Source organism: Aquarana catesbeiana, linkage group LG02, assembly GCF_042186555.1.
Source record: "Aquarana catesbeiana isolate 2022-GZ linkage group LG02, ASM4218655v1, whole genome shotgun sequence".
In the NCBI taxonomy this organism is placed as follows: domain Eukaryota; kingdom Metazoa; phylum Chordata; class Amphibia; order Anura; family Ranidae; genus Aquarana; species Aquarana catesbeiana.
This window is the reverse complement of record NC_133325.1, coordinates 83,812,910-83,833,653: the sequence shown is the minus strand read 5'-3', so window position 1 is coordinate 83,833,653 and position 20,744 is coordinate 83,812,910. Positions and strand designations below refer to the sequence as shown.

The following is a 20,744-nucleotide window of genomic DNA, read 5'->3' as shown; positions in this document are numbered from 1 at the left end:
ACTGCAGAAGCAGCATCGATGCAATTTCACCATGACTCCCTGCTCTCTTGGCCACAACTGTCAATGCATATAAAAGTATTGACAGTGACACATTCAGGCATGCTCCATCACCCCTCCCATGTCCTTCCTCCATTGACTCACTGATGAGGATTGAATACAACAACACATAGCTAGGGGCACGCTATAAGTAAATTAAAGAGGGAGAAGAATTCTTGCAGATTCAGAGAAAAACTGGATTTGCTCTATAATTAACCTTTTAGATGCTACACACGAGTGATGTATTCTTATAGGAATACTCTTACTCAAATTAGAAAAATAAAATAAAGTATGAAATATAATATTTACAGTGCACAAAAATTGCTTTACTTTCTCATATATGTATCATAAACAAATAATACATGGTAACCCAGAATATATGCTTAGTTCTCAGACACACTTTCCCACTTAAATTTCTGTAGACCACAAAAGGACCATTGTGTTGTTTACTTAATGGGAGATAAGACTGTGTTTTTGTAAATGAACTGAAAATGCGGCAAAAAGCGCAATGCATTTTTTCTTGATGGCACCCCAAATGCGGGTAGTAGTCCTGCATTTTGTTGCTTGACAAAACCTGTGAAAATGCATCAAAACATGGAACGCAAAATGCACTTGGCTCAGTGCTAATAAAGGCACTTGAGCTATTTCACTATGCTGTTGTGCGACAAAAGTGGCAAAAAACATGCTAAAAAAAGCAACGCATTGCACAGGTGTGAATGAGGCTAATGCCGCATACACGAGTGGAATGTCCATCAGAAAAAGTCCGATGGGAGCTTTTCATCGTATATTCCGACCGTGTGTATGCCCAATCTGATTTTTTCCGTTTAAAATTCAGACGGACTTACAGTAGATAGAGAACATGTTCTAAATTTTTCCGACGGAACTAATTACTATCGGGAAACCCGCTCGTCTGTATGCTGTTCCGGCGTACCAAAAACGACGCATGGTCTGAAGCAAGGAAAAACCTTCGGAGTTTATTCCGACGGCAAAACCGGTCGTGTGTACAGGGCATTAAAGCTAAACTCAAGGAAAACAGATAAATACACTGATGAAAAACATATATGGCAGCTGTTTTACCTGCCAAACAATATGTATTTCTGTCTATCCAGTTGTGAGATTTACATAGCTCCACCCCTACATGCAGAATGGGCAGTGAAAGCAGAAAACTAATAAGGTCATCCCTCTGCTCTCTTCCCCCAGCCTCATGTTCCTTCTCAGTACATTTGCAGCAGCACATCTCAGTGGCTCCCAGTCTTGTCACTCAGTAGAGGGGTTTGTGAATGGCTAGTAATAGTTCCAGGAGTCAAATTCTCTGCTCCTCTTCTTCTCCTACCAGAACAACAATCCACCTGCTGGAGGTTTTAACTGTTCACCATCTTGGGTCCATCTCCATGCCAGAGGCCAAATCACGACATTCTCGGCCATTGACCTTTACATCCCGAGGGAGGAATGCCCACACAGAAAATTAGGATTTCCGCACTTTACTGATGTTATTTTCAGATGGTATTATAGTCACATTACTTAGACATACTTCCGAGGTCACGTGACAGCATTTTGTCAATCACATATAGTGGACGAACCCCAGCTGTCACATGTGAAAGCAGCAAACAGTACATTTCAGTAAGCCATCTACCCTACTGTCTCTCCTCCTGGGGTCATGAGTACTCACTCAAAGGGTCTTCGTTTGTCTTAGGCTGTCTGTGTCCAGCTCACTGCTCTTTGCAGGTAGTCTTTCTGAGACAAGATCACTGCAGTAACCTCTGACTTAGGTACACTTCTCCCAGGGGGTTAGCCTCACTCCTGGAAACACTTGGCCTGGCCTAAAAGGCCTTTTGTGACCCACCATAAGAGTCAGGATGTGTACAGCCGGCTCTTCTGGGTGCAGGTCTACCTCACCCTGTCCTCCAGCCCTGTCCCGGGCCTCAACTTGCTGACTAAATCTGCCTGACGGTGGGGCATCTGGCTTCCATTGCCCTGCACTAGGACTCCTCCCAACCTGGCTTATATGTGGGTACTGACTCACTAATTACATCACTATAGGAGGGCTCTAAGTAAAAGGGACCTAGCACCTGATGACATCACTCCCTGTAACCAGACACTATTCTGAGCCACCTAGTGGCAGACTAGCTAACTGCACCTGCTATACTTACCTCCTACGTGCAGTACAGCACAGTGGTGTAGTGGTTAGCACTTTCACCTAGCAGCAATAGGGTCGCTGGCTCAAATCCGACCACAACACCATCTGCCTGGAGTTTTCATGTTCTCCCTGTGCCTGCGTGGGTTTTCTCCGGGTACTCCAGTTTCTTCCCACATTCCAAAGACATATTGGTAGGTTGACCCTGTCTAAAAAATTGGCCAAAATATGTGTATGTGTTTGTAAGCGTGTCGGGACCCTATGGGGTAACGGACCGCGCTATACAGCAGATGGACACTGGCAGCAAAGCAGCCTGAGGCGATTCAGTTCGCAAAAGTTGCGCTATACAAGTCAATCATTCATTCAGTTGGTTTTGCACAGAGCAGCCCAGATCCTCCTCTTCTCGGGTCCCTCTTTGCTGATCCTAGTTCCTCCCTCCTTTGAGTGCCCCTCAGCCAGCGGCTTACTACAGGGGTCACCCAAGCTGAGTCAGAGCTCTGTGTATCCATTCAGACATGAAGCCCCGGTATGACCCCGCCCCCTCTATCACCTGATTGGCTGACTGACTTTGATTGACAGCCGTAGGAGCCAATAGCGCTGCTGCTCTGTCTCAGCCAATCAGGAGGAGTGTCCTGGATGGCTGAGGGGATCGTGGACATTGCTGGAGAGAGAAGGAGCTCAGGAAGGTAATTGCGGGGTGCTGGGGAGGCTGCTACACACAGAAGGTTTTGTATCTTAATGCATAGAATGCATTAAGATACGAAACCTTCTGCCTTTACAACTCCTTTAAAGTGGTTGTAAAACCTTTACAACTACTTTTTGCTACAGGTAAGCCTATAATGAGGCTTACCTGTAGCTACCCCGGATATCTCCTAAACCTGCACGGTTTAGGAGATATCCCCTGTATCTGCATGTGCCGACATCATTGGCACATGCGCACTGAAGCAATGGCACGTACCTGCCGTTGCTTCAGTTAGACTGTGCCGTTACCGGTGACTCCGGCATGCATGCGCGGGAGTGACGTCATCACGGCTCCGGCCAATCACAGCGCCGGAGCACACGATACCGGAAGTAACTCCGGGAGCGATGTCGCCGGCTGGAGCGGTGAACGAGGACCGCTGTGGAGGCTTCGATCTAAGGTAAGTAATACATAATGAGCTAGTATGCATTGCTCATTATGTCTTTGTCTTGCAGGTATTTTTTTTTGTCTGTTTTGTTTGTGGGTTTACAACCACTTTAAGAGCTGCTGTAAAGAGGACCACAAGAGGCTGATATGAAGTCAATCTCAGGTTCTTACACTAACTGCATTTAAAAAAAATACATTTAAAGCGGAGGTTCACACAAAAATTGAACCTCTGCTTTTCGGAACCCTCCCCCCCATGTCACATCTGGCACCTTTCAGGGGGGAGGGGGGTGCAGATACCTGTCTAAGACAAGTATTTGCACCCACTTCCGGGCATAAACTCCCACGGGAATCTACGCTACGTCCCGTCCCGCTGTCCCAGAGACAGGTCCCAGGGGTCCCAGAGACAGCAGGGACCATTCGGATTGCTCAGCACGACTTGCGCATGCGCAGTAGGGAACCGGGAAGTGAAGCCACAAGGCTTCATTTCCTGATTCCCTTACCGAAGATGGCGGCGGCAGCATCTGAAGGTGCCGACATCGCTGGACCCTGGGACAGGTAAGTGTCCTTTTTTTAAAAGTCAGCAGCTGCAGTATTTGTAGCTTCTGACTTTTAAAAAAAAAAATTTGCCGGACTCCCGCTTTAATAAGTTAAAATGAATACAGCGCTGCATTACTTTTGTCTTTTATATATGTCTGGAGTTAAGCTTTAATGAAAATCTGTCAAATCTTGTGGAATATACAGAAAATGCTAGTTGCCTAGATGTTATACTGGCTCTGAAAGTAAGCAACAAATGAATTCATGCAGAAGCCAGAACCCCAAATTTAAATACTTCTGAAACAGAAAAAGTACTAAGCACAAATGATCAGCATAACAGCCAGGTAACTAGCATTTTTAGAATGAAGTCAGCAATGGCAGCCCTTAGCACTACTGTCATGGTTTTCTTAGCCACTAAAGGGCCAGCTGTCGCAGTTATACTGTGGCAGTTTGGCTCTCCTGGGCAAATCGCTGTAGCTATATGTCGGCTGCTTTAAGACCACTAGGGGGTGCGTGCCCACAGCGCGACAACGGAGCTGATGCGTGTGCCCGTTGGCCGCGATGTTTGCCCAGCACCCACGGTCGCTCCTAGGAGAGACAGAACGGAGATCTGTCAATGTAAACAGACAGATCTCCATTCTGTCAGGAGAGGAGACAGATCTGTTGTTCATATTAAGTATGAACAACGATCGGTCTCCCCCTCCAGGCAGTCCCATCCCCCCACAGTTAGAATCATTCCCAAGGACACACATTTAACCCCCTTGATCATCCCCTAGTGTTAACCCCTTCCTTGCCAATGACGTTTATATAGTAATCAGTGGCTATTTTTAGCTCTGATTGCTGTATAAATATTGATGATGAATTTATAACAATACCTAATGTGTGTATTGAACTATCTTATTTTATCTTATTGTACTGTTTTATTGATTTGTTAAAGCGGGATTCTGGCCTTAAAAAAATAAATAAATAAAAGTCAGCAGCTACAAACACTGTAGCTGCTGACTTTAAATAAGTATTTACCTGTCCTGGGTGCCCGCGATGTCGGCCGCCCGAGGCCGACCCATCCCTCGGCTCTCGGGTCCCGGCACCGCCATCCTAGGTAAGGGAAACAGGCAGTGGAGCCTTGCGGCTTCACTGCCAGTTTCCTACTGCGCACGCGCGAGCGGCGCTCTGAATGGCCCCGTGGTGTTCTGGGAACACACACAGTTCCCAGAAGACAACGGGGCTGCTCACCGAGGAGCAGAACACGCCGCGGAAAAGCAAGAGACAGATTAGGAAGACTGCCTAGCAACAAGGGTTTAGGTAAGTTTAAAAATTTTTTTTTTTTCAATTTTTTTTTTTTAATCATTTGGGGGATTTTTGGTGTAATTTTATTTTACAGGGCGGCCCTCCACTTTAACAACTGGAAACTCAATAAAAATGTATTGAAAAAAAGTGTCCGATCTGTCCGCCGCAATGTCGCAGTCCCAATAAAAATCGCAGATCGCATAACTAGTAAAAAAAAAAAAAATTATAATAAAAATGCCATAAATATATCCCCTATTTTGTAGACGATATAACTTTTGCGCAAACCAATCAATATACGCTTATTGCAATTTTTTTTACTAAAAATATGTAGAAGAATACATATCGGCCTAAACTGAGGAAGATATTCGTTTTTTTATATTTTTTGTGGGGAATATTTATCATAGCAAAAAGTTAAAAAAAATATTGCTTTTTTCACAATTGTTGCTCTTCTTTTGTTTATAGCGCAAAAAATAAAAACCGTAGACGTGATCAAATACCACCAAAAGAAAGCTCTATTTGTGGGGAAAAAAAAAGACATCAATTTTGTTTGGGTACAACGTCACACCACCGAGCAATTGTCAGTTAAAGCGATGCAGTGCCGTATCGCAAAAAAGGGCCTGGTCATTAAGGGGGCAAATCCTTTCGGGGCTGAAGTGGTTAAAGCCCAACTGCAACCAAAATGTTTTCTGTATGGAGTTGGGTAGAATGGGGACAGTGTTAAAATGTCTGTTTTTAGGTTTTTATTGCTGCCTTTGATGCGATTCCCTCTCATTTCCTGTTCTGTCTTACACCCATCACCTGGACAGAAAGTAAAGGAAATATCCCCAATAAAATCTTGGGAGAGGTGCTACCCTTTCCCATTTCTGATTGAAAACATGCTTTTATTGCTGGCTGTGTAAAGATGTTTCCTCACTTAAATGGACTGGAAGTGAGGGCAATCTGCCAAATGGGGAAAGCAACAGCAATAAAAATTTGGCAGAGGTTCAACCCTTCCACACTCTATCAAAATTGAAAAAAGGGAATTAACTGTGGAGGCTATACCCAAAAAAAGGCAAGCAGAGGAAAAATGACTAGTCACCAGTATTGCCTGTAGGTTCCCTGCAGCTGATCTTTTCCCATTACCGACTACAATGCCTTGCTCAGCACTGTGTCTGTGTGGAGGCAGCTATTGTGGTAGCGGATTAGGGTTTTGCTTTTTCATGTCAAAGTTGCCCATCAATGATCTGATAATTGATGTGGTAATATTCAAGAAGCAGTACGAGTGGTGGAGGAAGCACAGATCCATTGAAGCAGAAGCATGGAGATCCTTGCACTGCAGGTTATCAGGTACAGCTTTCTCTTCAGCAAGGAAAACGCTGAGAAGCACAGTAATGACATCACTAACTTTGTGAGATTAGAAGTCAGATACAGCAGTGCCTTACATTATTTTACCCTTACGATATGCAGCCATGTGGCCCAAGGCATAGAAGAGCCCAGGTACAAGAAGTGCGCTGCTATTTTTAGGAGAAATTCATGCAAAAAGCTGACTCTTAGGTACATTTTCATTTTGGATAAAGTGGAGAGGGATTAGAAGGCTTGTCAGTTTTTATTGCTGTCCCATGACACCTTGTTGCAAAGATTCCTGTACTGACTTCACCTCTGAAACTCCTTCTTTCAACCTCTGCAGTTTAGAAAGGAGGCCCTGTGAAATGTCAACATATGTCACAGAATTCAAGGGAGTAATTCTGTAGGAATCTTTGCAAAGTAAGTTTACAAACTTCAAGATCATTCAGGCTAAAAGGGGTAGGCTAGAAATAATTAAAATTCAATTTGAAAATGAATATAATGATTTTAACATTTACCACAAATATGCTTAAATGATAGACTTTTCATAAGTATTGTTTTTGCTTAAATTTTCTGCGGGGGGATGTGCCCAAGATGGCAAATTGAACGACATTGACGATCCTAGACCACAACATGACTCAACAGTTGTACAAAAATAGATACATGAAGCATCAGAAAGATATACCTAGGTGTATTGATCCTAGGTCATGGTAACTTAAAGTGGAGTTCCACCCCCCCAAAAAAAAAATGAGTAAAGTGCTTAAAAAAAATAAAAAAAAAACATTTGGAGAAAAATTTTTTTTTTACTCACCTCTAAATGCCTGTTCCTAGGGGGTCCCTCGTAGTCTGCCTCCTTCGGTGCCTGGGCTCCTGACGTCACTTCCCTCGGCGCAGGAAGGGAGATTGCCTCTCCACCCTCCCTCCTGTCAATCATCTGGGACACGTGACCGGTCCCAGATGATTGCAGGGCCAGTGAGAGCGTGTGGCGCAGCTTGCACATGCGCAGTGGGTGCCCGGCTGTGAAGCCACAGCCGGGCGCCCACAGTTAAAATGCCGATGCCGCCGAGCGGAAGGGGGGACGAGTGGGGCTTCGATCCCCCGCATTGCTGGACCCTGGTACAGGTAACTGTCCGATTAAAAGTCAGCAGCTGCAGTATTTGTAGCTGCTGACTTTCATTTTTTTTTTTTTAAATGGGAACCCCGCTTTAATCAGGTACTATAGTAGTTCAAGACAGCAGAATATGTCTATGAGTCTTCCAAGCATCCCATTTGCAATCAAACAGGCACATTTTATCCTGTAGAGTATATAGAATCCTTTCCATCAGCATAACCCCATCAACCCTATCTAATATTGAGGACAGGGGGACTGTTGGGGATTTTCAGTGTAGATAGCCCACAAGGTCGAAACACAAATGGAGTGAATTAATCCTCCCTGCGAAGGACCCCCGGAATAGGAGCTCCAATGAGACACCTTGGAATTGTAAGATTTAAGGATGTGCCTGATATCGCTGAGGCTATAGCAGATATTTTATTCCACACAGAGGAGAGACGCCCAATACTCCCCAGTACTCCCAAAATATATGTTTGAAGGTACCCACAAGTGGACATCCCCAAAAACAGAGTCCGGAGGTTCCTGGATAGATGGCTTGGAGTTTGGAAGGGGTATAATACCACCTGGTTAATACCTTAAAGGTGGTTTCTCTAATCGCTAGAGATTTAGTGCATTTACGCAAATTATCCAGCATTATAGCCCATTCCTCCGGAGTGAACTGTGCGCCACAGTCAACTTCTAATTTGTTCCTATAAGGGGAACTTCCCTAGTAAGGGGATCTTCCCTAGTATGTGTCTGTATACATATGAGAAAGGGACCTTAGATTGTTAGCTCCATTAAGGCAGGGACTGATGTGAATGAGCAGTATGTAAAGTGCTGCGTGAATTGCTAGTGATATACAAATGGTTGCAATAAGTAAATAAATAAATAAAACACCAGTTTGAAACCATTCAGCACTCATTGCAGGTGCGGTTGACCTGTGTTTCACTTGCTTTAGTGACTTTTGCATTCCCATAGATTTGTACTGGGGGGAGAAGCATTTCTGAAGTGAACAAAAGTCTATCCACACAGGTCCTTACTCTTAGCATCAGTCACCAGAACAAGGATACTGGAAACTCTTGCAATAAGGATACTTGTACCAGTGACATCTAATGCCGAGCACACACGAGCGGACTTTACGACAGACTTTGTCCGGCGGACCGGAGACAATTCGATCGTGTGTGGACTCCAGCTGACTTTTTTTTCCCAAAAAGTTCGACGTACCTAGAAATGAAACATGTTTCAAATATTTCCGATTGACTCGAGTCCAGTCGAAAAGTCAGCTTGTCTTTATGCTAGTCTGACGGACAAAAACCGACGCTAGGGCAGCTATTGGCTACTGGCTATGAACTTCCTTGTTTTAGTCCGGTCGTACGTCATCACGTACAAATCCGTCGGACTTTGGTTGATCGTGTGTAGGAAAGTCAGTCGGAAAGTCCGTCGAAAAAGTCCGCCAGACCTAGTCCATCGAAAAGTCCGCCAGACCTAGTCCGTCGAAAAGTCTGCCAGACCTAGTCCGTCAAAAAGTCCGCCCGTGTGTACGCGGCATAAGTGTGCATTGCTCTTACTTTAGAGAGATTTTCTTTCACTTCCTGCTGTGTATACTGAAAAGAAAATGAAGGTAAATCTACCCAGTGGGACACTGGAGGCCACCAAAAAAAGTGACAGGGGTTTTTACCCATTTCTTGCAAAAAGTTTTGGATTTAAATAAACGTAAAATCTGAACTCTGGAGGAGCTCAGAGTAGAATAGCTGTGTTTCCCTTTTATGTTCTAAATTCGGACTACTGGTGTTCTGCAAAGAGTGCTGATAGTCCTCATCAACTCTGACACTTCCAGGAAGCTCTGTGTTCTAACCTGATTCCTGTGCGTCTTCTCCCCAGTCCAAACTGAGGAAATAAAGGGAGCAACAGCTATTCTACTGTGAGCTGATTGTTTTCCTGTGTGTAGAATTAATGATGCTGAAATGCAATATTAAGTGTCAGCTGTGTTACCACGCATTGTTGTAACGCACACGTTTTCCACATGTTACCACGCACTGCAGGTGACGTGAATGAAGAGAAAAATCTATAGTTCTCACTCCCAATGGACAGAAAATATTATGTTTCTGAGAAAGGGCAGCTCATTCCTGAAATCTGCAATTAACTGCTGATCCTACATTGAATCAGCAGTGGCCACAATATGTATTACATACATGGCTTAATAGGTATGCCTGTTTATAAGTTATGACAGTTCACTGCAAATCCAATTAGATAACAATGACACAGGTAAAATTGCACAACAAGAACATTACCAATCAAACAGGCAAACAAACCAAAATTGGTATCAAGAATTATTAAAGGGCAAGGGCAGGCCAAAACTGTTTTCCAGTTTCGGGTGATAGTTTATAGACTGAATCAACTTTGATGACTCTCATAATTATCTAATTAGTCAGGCTGAAAAAATCCATATACAGTAGTTCAACCAAAAAAATATATTAAAAAATACAACAAGATAACCTCCATATACAGAACCCTGATCCAGAGAAAGGCAAAAACAACAATAAAGCATGGCACTGGTTCCCTCATGCTGAAGTCCACAGTTCCAAGTAAACGCTAAACCTCATACACACGATCGGATTGTTGGCCAACAAAAGAGTGGAAATTTGTCCGAAGGGCGTTGGCCCAAACTTGTCTTGCATTCACACGCCCACACAATTGTTGGCCAACAATTATGAACGTAGTGACGTGCTACGTTGTTTTTCAGCTCTTTAGCACCACCCTTTGGGCTCCTTCTGCTAATTTTGTGTTAGTAGAAATTTGGTGAGTGTTAATTCGTGCTTTTCATTTTGCACTTTTCATTTTGCGCTTTTCAGTTTGCGCTTTTCAGTTTGTTTCTGAACGGCCGTTCGTCAACCAGCCATGTTGCGGAATCGGAGGAGATAACGTGTTATGTATAATTGGCCTTGGAGTTATTGCTTTGACATTATGTTTTTGGTTGAATAATGATTTGATTTGGTATATTTTCTATATTTTTGGATGCATAGAATGCACTTTTTGGTTAAGTTCTATTGGCAGATAACATGTCTAATTTTATTTGTTTTCTTTTTATAATGCACAATAAAAATATTGTGTAGAATAATACTTGGCTATGTGTTTTACTTCAAATGACAGTCTGGGAGTAGGCAGTTACATTTTAAAAAATACAATGTAAAACAAGGACACCAACATAGTTGTATCCTTGATCTTAAAAACTACGGGATAATGGTGTTGTGGTAACTTGCCCAAATAAAAAAAAAAAAAAAAAGCAAAAAAAAGCATAATAATATTATTTTTGATATCACTAGAAAAAAAAAGCCTTTGAAAATTAGTTTACAATAACTCCATCAGTATCACCAGCAAAGCAGCTTCATTATTATCCAATTAAAGAAGAAAAGAATTGTGCGCTGCATTTGGAGATTTCATAATTTGCCGCGTCACGAATGTTAATTCTCCATTGTGAACGCTAGTTTACAAGACCGACCGCTTCTGGCTCGTCCTTGCTTCCGAGCATGCGTGTTTGTACTTTGGACTTTTGTCCGACGGACTTGTGTACACACGATTAGAAAAAATCCGACAAAAGACATTTGTCCATGGATAATTTTAAAACTTGCTATCCAACATTTGTCCGCGGAAAATCCGACAACAATTGTCCGAGGAGCATACACACGGTCGGATTTTCCGCCAACAGCCTGTCATTGAATACTTCCCGTCGGAAAGTCCGACCGTGTGTACGCGGCTTAAGGCTGGGTTCACACATATGCGAATTGGATGTGGCTTACACCACATCCAATTTGCAGAACATTTGAAAATATGTTCTTTTCAATGGGTCTGGTTCACATATGTGTGTTGCCTCCGCACTCCGCATTGCACAAAAAAGTGTGCATTTTCTAGGCAGTGCGGTGCGGTGAATTGTAGGCACATAATCTTCAATGGGAAAGCATCTTATTCACAGATGTGTTCTCAGGAATTCTCTCTCCCTTCTCCTACACCTCCCCCCCTCTCCCTGGTCAGCTGATCTGCAGCTACAACGGAGAGGAAACACTGAATGAATTATTTTTTATCTTCGCAGGAAAACTGGAGCTGCAATTCGCACCGCACATGTGTGAACCCAACCTTAGGCCTCATTAACATCATTGGCCAGGGTGCGGTAAAAAAAAGGAGTTGAGGTGCTGTTCTACAGCCTGCCAAATACGACCCATTCAAGTGAAGAGGCCCATGCTCCAACTACAAAAAGAAAGTGCCACTTGGCTATAAAAAAAAAAAAAAAGGGGCATTTAGGAAGCAGGAATACTGTCCTCTGAATGCCTGGCTGCTATTCCCCCATCCTCTGCCCTCTGAAAAGTGATTCACTGCAAAATGCTTTTCAAAGAGGTGGTGGAGAGAGCAGTTCATGTGTATGAGCCATAACTGCTTTTATTTCTATAATATAATAGAGGCTTATACCAGAAGACTACACCCCCCACAATTCATGCAGCAGGCAGGCTGAGATGGCAATATTGATATCCACTAAGGAACCAAGTAATTATGTCCCCGTTTACACTCCAAACCCCTCTAACTATGGCTCAGATTGACAGAGTCAATAAATGATATAAAAAACAAGTAGGGGATTTATTCCACAATACTCAAAAGTAAATGATCAATTTTGGGTGGATGTACTCTTTATTTATTAATTAAGTAAATGTGTACCTACCTTTCTGAGACCTGTACTTTTTAGCTCCAAAACATCCATTGTGTAGTTGACCCTTCGGCCATAATGGTCAAACTGTACATTTCCAGTTAGACCCTGTATTCGAACCTGTAATAAAATACATTTGTACAAAGTCAGGATCAGTGTTTAATAACCAAAACCCTGTAGGTGGCAAAGAACACTAAGAAATACCTGTTTTAATGTTCTCTCCATATCAATCCCCTGACCCCATGGAGCAGCAGGATTAGCAAGACAGTCTCCTGCATTTCCTCTTCTTGAAAGATCAACTTTTTGTCTTCTTAAATTACGAAAAGCTTCAGCCATCACAAGAACACCATCGTAAGTCAGTGCAGATGTATACTGCAAGAAAACATAGGCAGTTGGTTTACTTATAATGGGAGGAATATTCTATATGTGCAAGTGTATTCAAATCATTTTTCTGTGCAGGTGGCATATCTAAGGCTTTAACACACGATCCCCCTGAGGGGCACCACACATCACTATATGAAATGCATATTACATTGGAACAGAGACTCCTTCTTTGTCCTTATTTTTTCTCCAATTTTCCTATAATCTATCTATCTATCTATCTATCTATCTATCTATCTATCTATCTATCTATCTATCTATCTATCTATCTATCTATCTATCTATCTATCTATCTATCTTTGTATCGATATATACTGCATGTATCCCATATCTACCTTTACCTGTCTGCTATCTATCAATCATCTACAGTATATTGTCAAAAGTATTGGGACACACACATGAACTTTAATGGCATCCCAGTCTTAGTCCGTAGGGTTCAATATTGAGTTGAATTCTATAATTCATCCAAAAGGTGTTCTATCAGGTTGAGGTCAGAATTCTGTGCAGGTCAGTCAAGTTCCTCCACCCCAAACTCGCTCATCCATGTATTTATGGACCTTGCTTTGTGCATTGATGTGCAGTCATATGGGAACAGGAAGGGGCTATCCCCAAACTGTTACCACAAAGTTCGGAGCATGAAATTGTCCCAAATGTCTTGGTATGCTGACGCTTTAAGAGTTCCCTTCACTGGAACTAAGGGGCCAAGCCCAACCCCTGAAAAACAAACCCACACCATAATCTCCCCTCCGCCAAATGATTGGGATCAGTGCACAAAGCAAGGTCCATAAAGACATGGAGGAGTGAGTTTGGGGTGGAGCAACATGACTGGCCCGTGCAGAGTTCTGACCTCAACCCGATAGAACACCTTTGGGTTGAATTAGAGCGGAGACTGTGAGCCAGTCCTTCTCATCCACATCAGTGCCTGACCTCACAAATGCTCTTCTGGAAGAATGGTCAAACATTCCCATAGACACACTCCTAAACCTTGTGGACAGCCTTCCCAGAAGAGTTGAAGCTGTTATAGCTGCAAAGGGTGGGCCAACTCAATATTGAACCCTACAGACTAAGACTGGGATGCCATTAAAGTTCATGTGTGTGTAAAGGCAGGCATCCCAATACTTCTGACAAGATAGTGTATCTATACATATGTCCATTAACCCTCTCCCTGTAACCTGTGTCTATCTATCTATCTATCTATCTATCTATCTATCTATCTATCTATCTATCTATCTATCTATCTATCTATCTATAAACCAATCATCTATCTATACATATGTGTCCAACCACCCTCTCCCTGTAACAGAGTAGGTTGCTGATTCACAGATAGCATCACTTCTCGGTTAGCTCCCTCTGGCTTCTAGAGGATTCTAGAAGAGAGGAGGGGAAGAGAGGTGGAGCTGCCTGGGGTGTTTTAAGAAGCCCTGACCAATCCCCAACTTGGATTGGCAGGGGGCAGGCCTCCTTAAATACCTAGAGTCAGCCCAGCTGGGGAGGAGTTGTCGGGTGGAAGAACTGAGGATGGAGTGCTAGGCTGTTGGGGGCTTTGAGGGCGCCCCCATTCTGGGAGGGGGTGACCTTGGGCCTGGGACTCTGGTGCAGGATGGATCCTTTCAAGAGCACATGAAGGATCTGAACAGGAGGCACAGAGAGGAGTCAGAGAGGTCAGTGGGAACTAGTACTGCTGGGCAAGTTTACAGGAGAGAACAACCAGAGTGTGTGCAGCTGGGAGGGCTGGTGGGTGACATGTGCTAACGGGAGGACTGGAGAGGCATGCCAGAGAGGACTGAGATGCAACAGTCAGAGCTGGGTGTGGAGCCGGTGAGGATTGCAATGTCACAGGCAGTGAAGTCAGGCAGCTCTGACCGGGAGGGCTGGATTGCTGGGAGCAGTAGTCCACCATAGGTCAACTAGCACTAAGAGATTTCCTATTCTATTTTTGCTACACTAAAAGGGACACTCGTCCCTGCCTACAAATGGCAATTTCTAGGGCCTGACTGAGTCAGTGTTGGGCCTAACCATGTGCTAGCTGTACCTGGAAGTCAAGTGTTGTGCAGGAGAAGAGAGAGAGAGAGCGAGAGAACTAGAGAGACAGTCTTCAAGCAAGTGTTGTGCTGGAAGAGACTGGAGTTGTAAAGTGTATATAATTGTCCCAACTGATTGAGATACAATCAACCAATTGTTCGTTCTACTGGGCACCCCATATATTCCCATCCCTATCCAAGTTCAAATCCTTCAATAAAAGTACAAAAAAACAAGCATATGGACTGTTCATTGTCTGCAAGGTGATTGGGAAGTGAATGCCGGGCTGGGCAGGGTGACAGGTGGACCACAGCTTTCAGCAGCCCCTACGGGGGTACCGCTGCATATCTATCTATCTATCTATCTATCTATCTATCTATCTATCTATCTATCTATCTATCTATCTATCTATCTATCTATCTATCTATCTATCTATCTATCCATCTATGTATCTATCTATCTATCTATCTACACTGAGCAAAATTATAAACGCAACACTTTTGTGTTTGCCCCATTTATCATGAGCTGAACTCAAAGATCTATGACTTTTTCTGTGTACACAAAAAGCCTATTTCTCTCAAATATTGTATACAAATCTGTCTAAATCTGTGTTAGTGAGAACTTCTTCTTTGCTGAGATAATCCATCCACCTCACAGGTGTGGCATATCAAGATGCTGATTAGGCAGCATGATTATTGCACAGGTGTGCCTTAGGCTGGCCACAATAAAAGTCCACTCTAAAATAAGCAGTTTTACTGTGTATTGGGGGGTCGGGGGGTCCGAAAACCAGTCAGTATCTGGTGTGACCACCATTTGCGCAGTGCAGCTCATCTTCTTCTCATAGAGTTGATCAGGTTGTTGATTGTGCCCTGTGGAATGTTGGTCCATTCCTCTTCAATGGCTGAGTGAAGTTGCTGGATATTGGCAGGAACTGGAACATGCTGTCGTATACGCCGATTCAGAGCATCCTAAACATGCTGAATGGGTGACATGTCCGGTGAGTATGCTGGCCATGCAAGAACTGGGATGTTTTCAGCTTCCAGGAATTGTGTACAGATCCTTGCAACATGGGTCATACATTATCATGCAGCAACATGAGGTGATGGTCCTGGATGAATGGCACAACAATGGGCCTCAAGATCTCGTCATGGCATCTCTGTGCATTCAAAATGCCATCAATAAAATGCACCTGTGTTCGTTGTCCATAGCATATGCCTGCTCATACCATAACCCCACCGTCACCATGGGCCACTCGATCCACAACGTTGACGTCAACAAACCGCTCACCCACACAAAGCCATACATGCTGTCTGCCATCTGCCCTGTACAGTGAAAAACGGGATTCTTCCGTGAAGAGAAGACCTCTCCAAAGTGCCAGATGCCATTGAATGTGAGCTTTTGCCCACTCAGGTCGGATACGACGATGAACTGCAGTCAGGTTGTGCCCCCAATGAGGACGACGAGCATGCAGATGAGCTTCCCTGAGACGGTTTCTGACATTTTGTGCATAAATTCCTTGGTTATGCAAACCGATTGTTGCAGCAGCTGTCCAAGTTGCTGGTTTCAGACGATCTTGGAGGTGAAGATGCTGGATGTGGAGGTCCTGGGCTGGTGTGGTTACATGTGGTCTGCGGTTGTGAGGCCGGTTGGATGTACTGCCAAATTCTCTGAAATGCCTTTGGAGACGGCTTATGGTAGAGAAATGAATATTCAATTCAAGGGCAACAGTTCTGGTGGACATTCCTGCAGTCAGCTTGCCAACTGAACGCCACTTGCAACATCTGTGGCATTGTGCTGTGTGATAAAACTGCACACTTTAGAGTGGCCTTTTATTGTGGCCAGACTAAGGCACACCTGTGCAATAATCATGCTGTCTAATCAGCATCTTGATATGCCACACCTGTGAGGTGGATGGATTATCTCGGCAAAGGAGAAGTGCTCACTAAGGCAGATTAAGACAGATTTGAATACAATATTTAAGAGAAATAGGCCTTTTGTGTACATAGAAAAAGTCACAGATCTTTGAGTTCAGCTCATGATAAATAGGGACAAACACAAAAATGTTGCGTTTATAATTTTGCTCAGTGTATATACATTGTTGTAACTCCCTGTAATATGTCTACTTGTCTATCTATTCATCAGTCTATCTTCTATCTTTCTGTACATCCTGAACTATACAGTTTGTACTAGTAGGATTTTATTCTACCCACTTTAATTTCACCAATTTCCTTATCTTGTTATACAGTACAATGCTCCCAGTGCTTCTTATTGTTTTGAGGTCAAATGGTAAGTGAATATATGAACTAGACCATTAATGAGCCGGTCAGATAACACAGCAATGTGGCATTCTGCTTCCAAATAAACCTGTTCCTGGTCAAGAAGCACTTATTGTGTTTTTCAAATAAATAATCAATGTTCCGGTCAAGCTGTGTATATGACCTTTTCAGCAAGTATCTTTTGAATTGGCAATAGAATATGATCTTTTCCCTAAGGATTCTCCATTACAGGATAGGAAGATAAAGGGAAAGGAACAAGTTTAAAAATGCTATAAATGCCATAACCTATAATACATCTTCTGTAAAAAGGGAAAAGACAGCCAAATAAATTTTACAGCTGGATCAAAATAAATATTTCACACAGGCTGTAAAAAAGGTGAAGCTGTGTATGAATGGTCATGGTTGCAGAAAATTAAAAAGGATATTTGCTTGAATAGGACTGGGTGACTGAAGTGAACACAGCTTCACTTTATTTGCTAAGTTCAGTGAAAATTGCCTTTGCAAAGTAAACATCCTTTACACTTCTATTAAATCCACCACCAAGTGTGGCTTTCAAACTGTAACCGACACCTCATTAGATTTACAAAGCCTGGCCTGCCACCCTCTGCCTACCCACCTCCATGATGACCCACCTGGCAATATTCACGTGCTGGCCCTCCTCCCAGTACCAGTATAGGCCTGTCTGTGGCTGTGGATGTCTTTATATGAAGAAGCCCACCCATGCATCCTATTCCTCATCCTATTGGAGCCACTAGCTGTAGCAGGTATACATGTAAAACCTCTGCATTTCTGATTGTGCAGAAATTGGGGCTGCACTGAGGTGTTAAGGTGCAAAAACGCAGATGATCTGGGATCTGAAAGTGCAGAAATTCAGCTGATCTGCGTTCTGAATGTACTGGAACTCTGCTGATCTGAAGGTCTGAAGGTTTGGGAATTGGGTCTAATCAGGACTTGGGAATGATCTGAAGTGTAAAATTGCAGGAGTCGTAGTTGATCTGAGGTGTGACAGTGCAGGAATTGGAGCTGATCTGAGATGTTAAGGTGCTGATCTTAGGTCTGAAGGTGCAAGAATTGGGTGTGATCTGAAGTCTGATGGTGAAAGAATTGGGGATAATCTGAGGTGTGAAGGTGCAGGAATTGGGGCTGATCTGAGGCGTGAAGGTGCAGGAATTGGGGCTGATCTGAGGGGTGAAGGTGCAGGAATTGGGGCTGATCTGAGGGGTGAAGGTGCAGGAATTGGGGCTGATCTGAGGGGTGAAGGTGCAGGAATTGGGGCTGTTCTGAAGTCTGATGGTGAAAGAATTGGGGCTAATCTGAGGTGTGAAGGTGCAGGAATTGGGGCTGATCTGAGGGGTGAAGGTGCAGGAATTGGGGCTGATCTGAAGGGTGAAGGTGCAGGAATTGGGGCTGATCTGAGGGGTGAAGGTGCAGGAATTGGGGCTGATCTGAGGGGTGAAGGTGCAGGAATTGGGGCTGATCTGAAGTCTGATGGTGAAAGAATTGGGGCTAATCTGAGGGGTGAAGGTGCAGGAATTGGGGCTGATCTGAAGGTTGATGTTGAAAGAATTGGGGCTAATCTAAGGTGTGAAGGTGCAGGAATTGGGGCTGATCTGAGGGGTGAAGGTGCAGGAATTGGGGCTGATCTGAGGGGTGAAGGTGCAGGAATTGGGGCTGATCTGAAGGTCTGAAGGTTTGGGAACTGGGTCTAATCAGGACTTGGGAATGATCTGAAGTGTGATGTTGCAGGAGTCGTAGTTGATCTGAGGTGTGAAAGTGCTGGAATTGGAGCTGATCTGAGATGTTAAGGTGCTGATCTTAGGTCTGAAGGTGCAAGAATTGGGTCTGATCTGAAGTCTGATGGTGAAAGAATTGGGGCTAATCTGAGGTGTGAAGGTGCAGAAATTGGGGCTGATCTGAGGCGTGAAGGTGCAGGAATTGGGGCTGATCTGAGGGGTGAAGGTGCAGGAATTGGGGCTGATCTGAGGGGTGTAGGTGCAGGAATTGGGGCTGATCTGAAGTCTGATGGTGAAAGAATTGGGGCCAATCAGAGGTGTGGAGTTGTAGGAATTGGGGCTGATCTGAGGTGTGAAGGTGTAGGAATTGGGGCTGATCTGAGAGTTGAAGGTGCAGGAATTGGGGCTGATCTGAGGGGTGAAGGTGCAGGAATTGGGGCTGATCTGAGTTCTGATGGTGCAAGATGTGAGGCTGATCTGAGGTGAGATCTGAAGTGTGATGGTGCAGGAATTGGGACTGATCTGAGGTCTGATGGTAAAAAAAAAAGAAACTATGCTGATCTGGGGTCTACAGCATGCTCTTGTTCATTAGCACACTCCTAATCACAAGCAGACACCTGGAGCTGCCAATGAGAGCTTGGTCAGTGTACTGGGAGTGTGCAGTGAGCAAGCTATCAGTACAGAACTGCAAAGCGGCATGGATGCATATGTGCAACAGCTGGGCATTAGGAGCCACCCATCCTGTTGCTGCATATACTGTATGTACCATGGCGGGAAGAAGTTAAGTATCTTTTGTGTATGAAATATTAATGTCTATCAGTATTTTGCATCTAAAACCATGGCAGTGTGACCAGGGGTGTAGTGGGCTGTTTCTCCTAGGTAAAAATAGTCCCTTATCCCTCACCTTGGAAAACTGATGAAAGTATAGATGTAGGTATTTTACCAATTCAAACAAAATGTGAAAAAATATAGGCTTACAAGAAAAGATACGGCTTGAGCCTTTCTATAATCACTCTGTCATGTTCCTAATATAATTTAGCTGCTAAGGTCATTGTTCTGTTGGGATGTATTGCTGGTACCTGTCATCTAGACTCAGTGAGGGCAGCCATATAGTGAACTGCGCAGATATCACATTACCCTTGCATGCTGTGTTCTTGTGCTTATGAGATTTATGGAATTGAATCAGCTGGGAAGCAGCCGCCTGCATCAGCAGTATTGCAGAACAGCCACAAGCACTATATACGGCCTTGTTTAGGAACCGTTATGATATATAATATATGCTATTTCACACCCCATCAACTCTGTTTTTTTATGTGTACTAAAATTGTACATAACGAATGATTCAACAAATATTCAACAGTACACAGTACACATGGCCACCTCTGAAGGTGTCTGACTACTATTAATCTGTACACTGAGAATTAGGTTTTGAAAACAAGGCTGTACATAATATACTCTGCGGTCAGTAATCACAAAACACCCACAAAGCTCACTTTTCGACAATAAGAATCCTTATCCTTCTGTTTTAGCCTTGTGAATTGAACCTAATGGGTCTTCTGCAAACCCATGCTATCTGCATGCAGTTCTGCAAAGGACGTAAAACTGGCTGTGCAAAAAAAAAGAAAATGCAGATGCATGAGTAACAAATGGAGCCACAAGTAGTAAAAAAATGTGCGTAAAAGATGGTTCTGGGAAAAATTTGATTTTCATAAGCTGGCCAACTACAGGGTGAAGTTTGCTCAGTTCAGCCCTATGAGCATCCTTCCGCCCCACAGCCTTCGACTGAAGAATCAAAAGAGGCCAGGAAGAAAACTGTCAGCCAAACAGTGCCAGTATCCCTTATGCCGCGTACACACGAGCAGAAAGAGTCCGATGGGAGCTTTTCATCTTATATTCCCCACCGGACACATGTTCTGAAGCAAGTACGAGACGGAAGCTTTTGGCTACTGGTTACTGAACTTCCGTTTTCTAGCCCTGTCGTACATGTTGTACGTCATCGTGTTCTGGACGATCGGAATTTGGTGTGACTGTGTGTATGCAAGAAAGCTTGAGCGGAATTCTCTGTCATAAAAACCTTCAGAGTTTATTTCGATGGCAAAACCGGTCGTGTGT

The 20,744-nt window shown here is 43.7% G+C and overlaps 1 protein-coding gene across 8 annotated transcripts in view; it reads right to left on the bottom strand.

The window, feature by feature from the left end:
• The window catches only part of GRIA4 (glutamate ionotropic receptor AMPA type subunit 4), a 485,393-nt gene that overhangs the window by 108,831 nt on the left and 355,818 nt on the right, over positions 1–20,744 (bottom strand). For all 8 annotated transcript variants that reach the window (XR_012241473.1, XM_073613116.1, XM_073613115.1 and 5 more), the window contains exons 7-8: positions 12,428–12,595; positions 12,239–12,343 (exon numbers count right to left, since the gene is read on the bottom strand). Coding sequence is in view for 7 of the 8 variants with exons in the window: in XM_073613116.1 (XP_073469217.1) it covers positions 12,239–12,343; positions 12,428–12,595 (273 nt within the window). In the remaining variant the exon portion in view is untranslated. The remainder of the gene's footprint in view (positions 1–12,238; positions 12,344–12,427; positions 12,596–20,744) is intronic.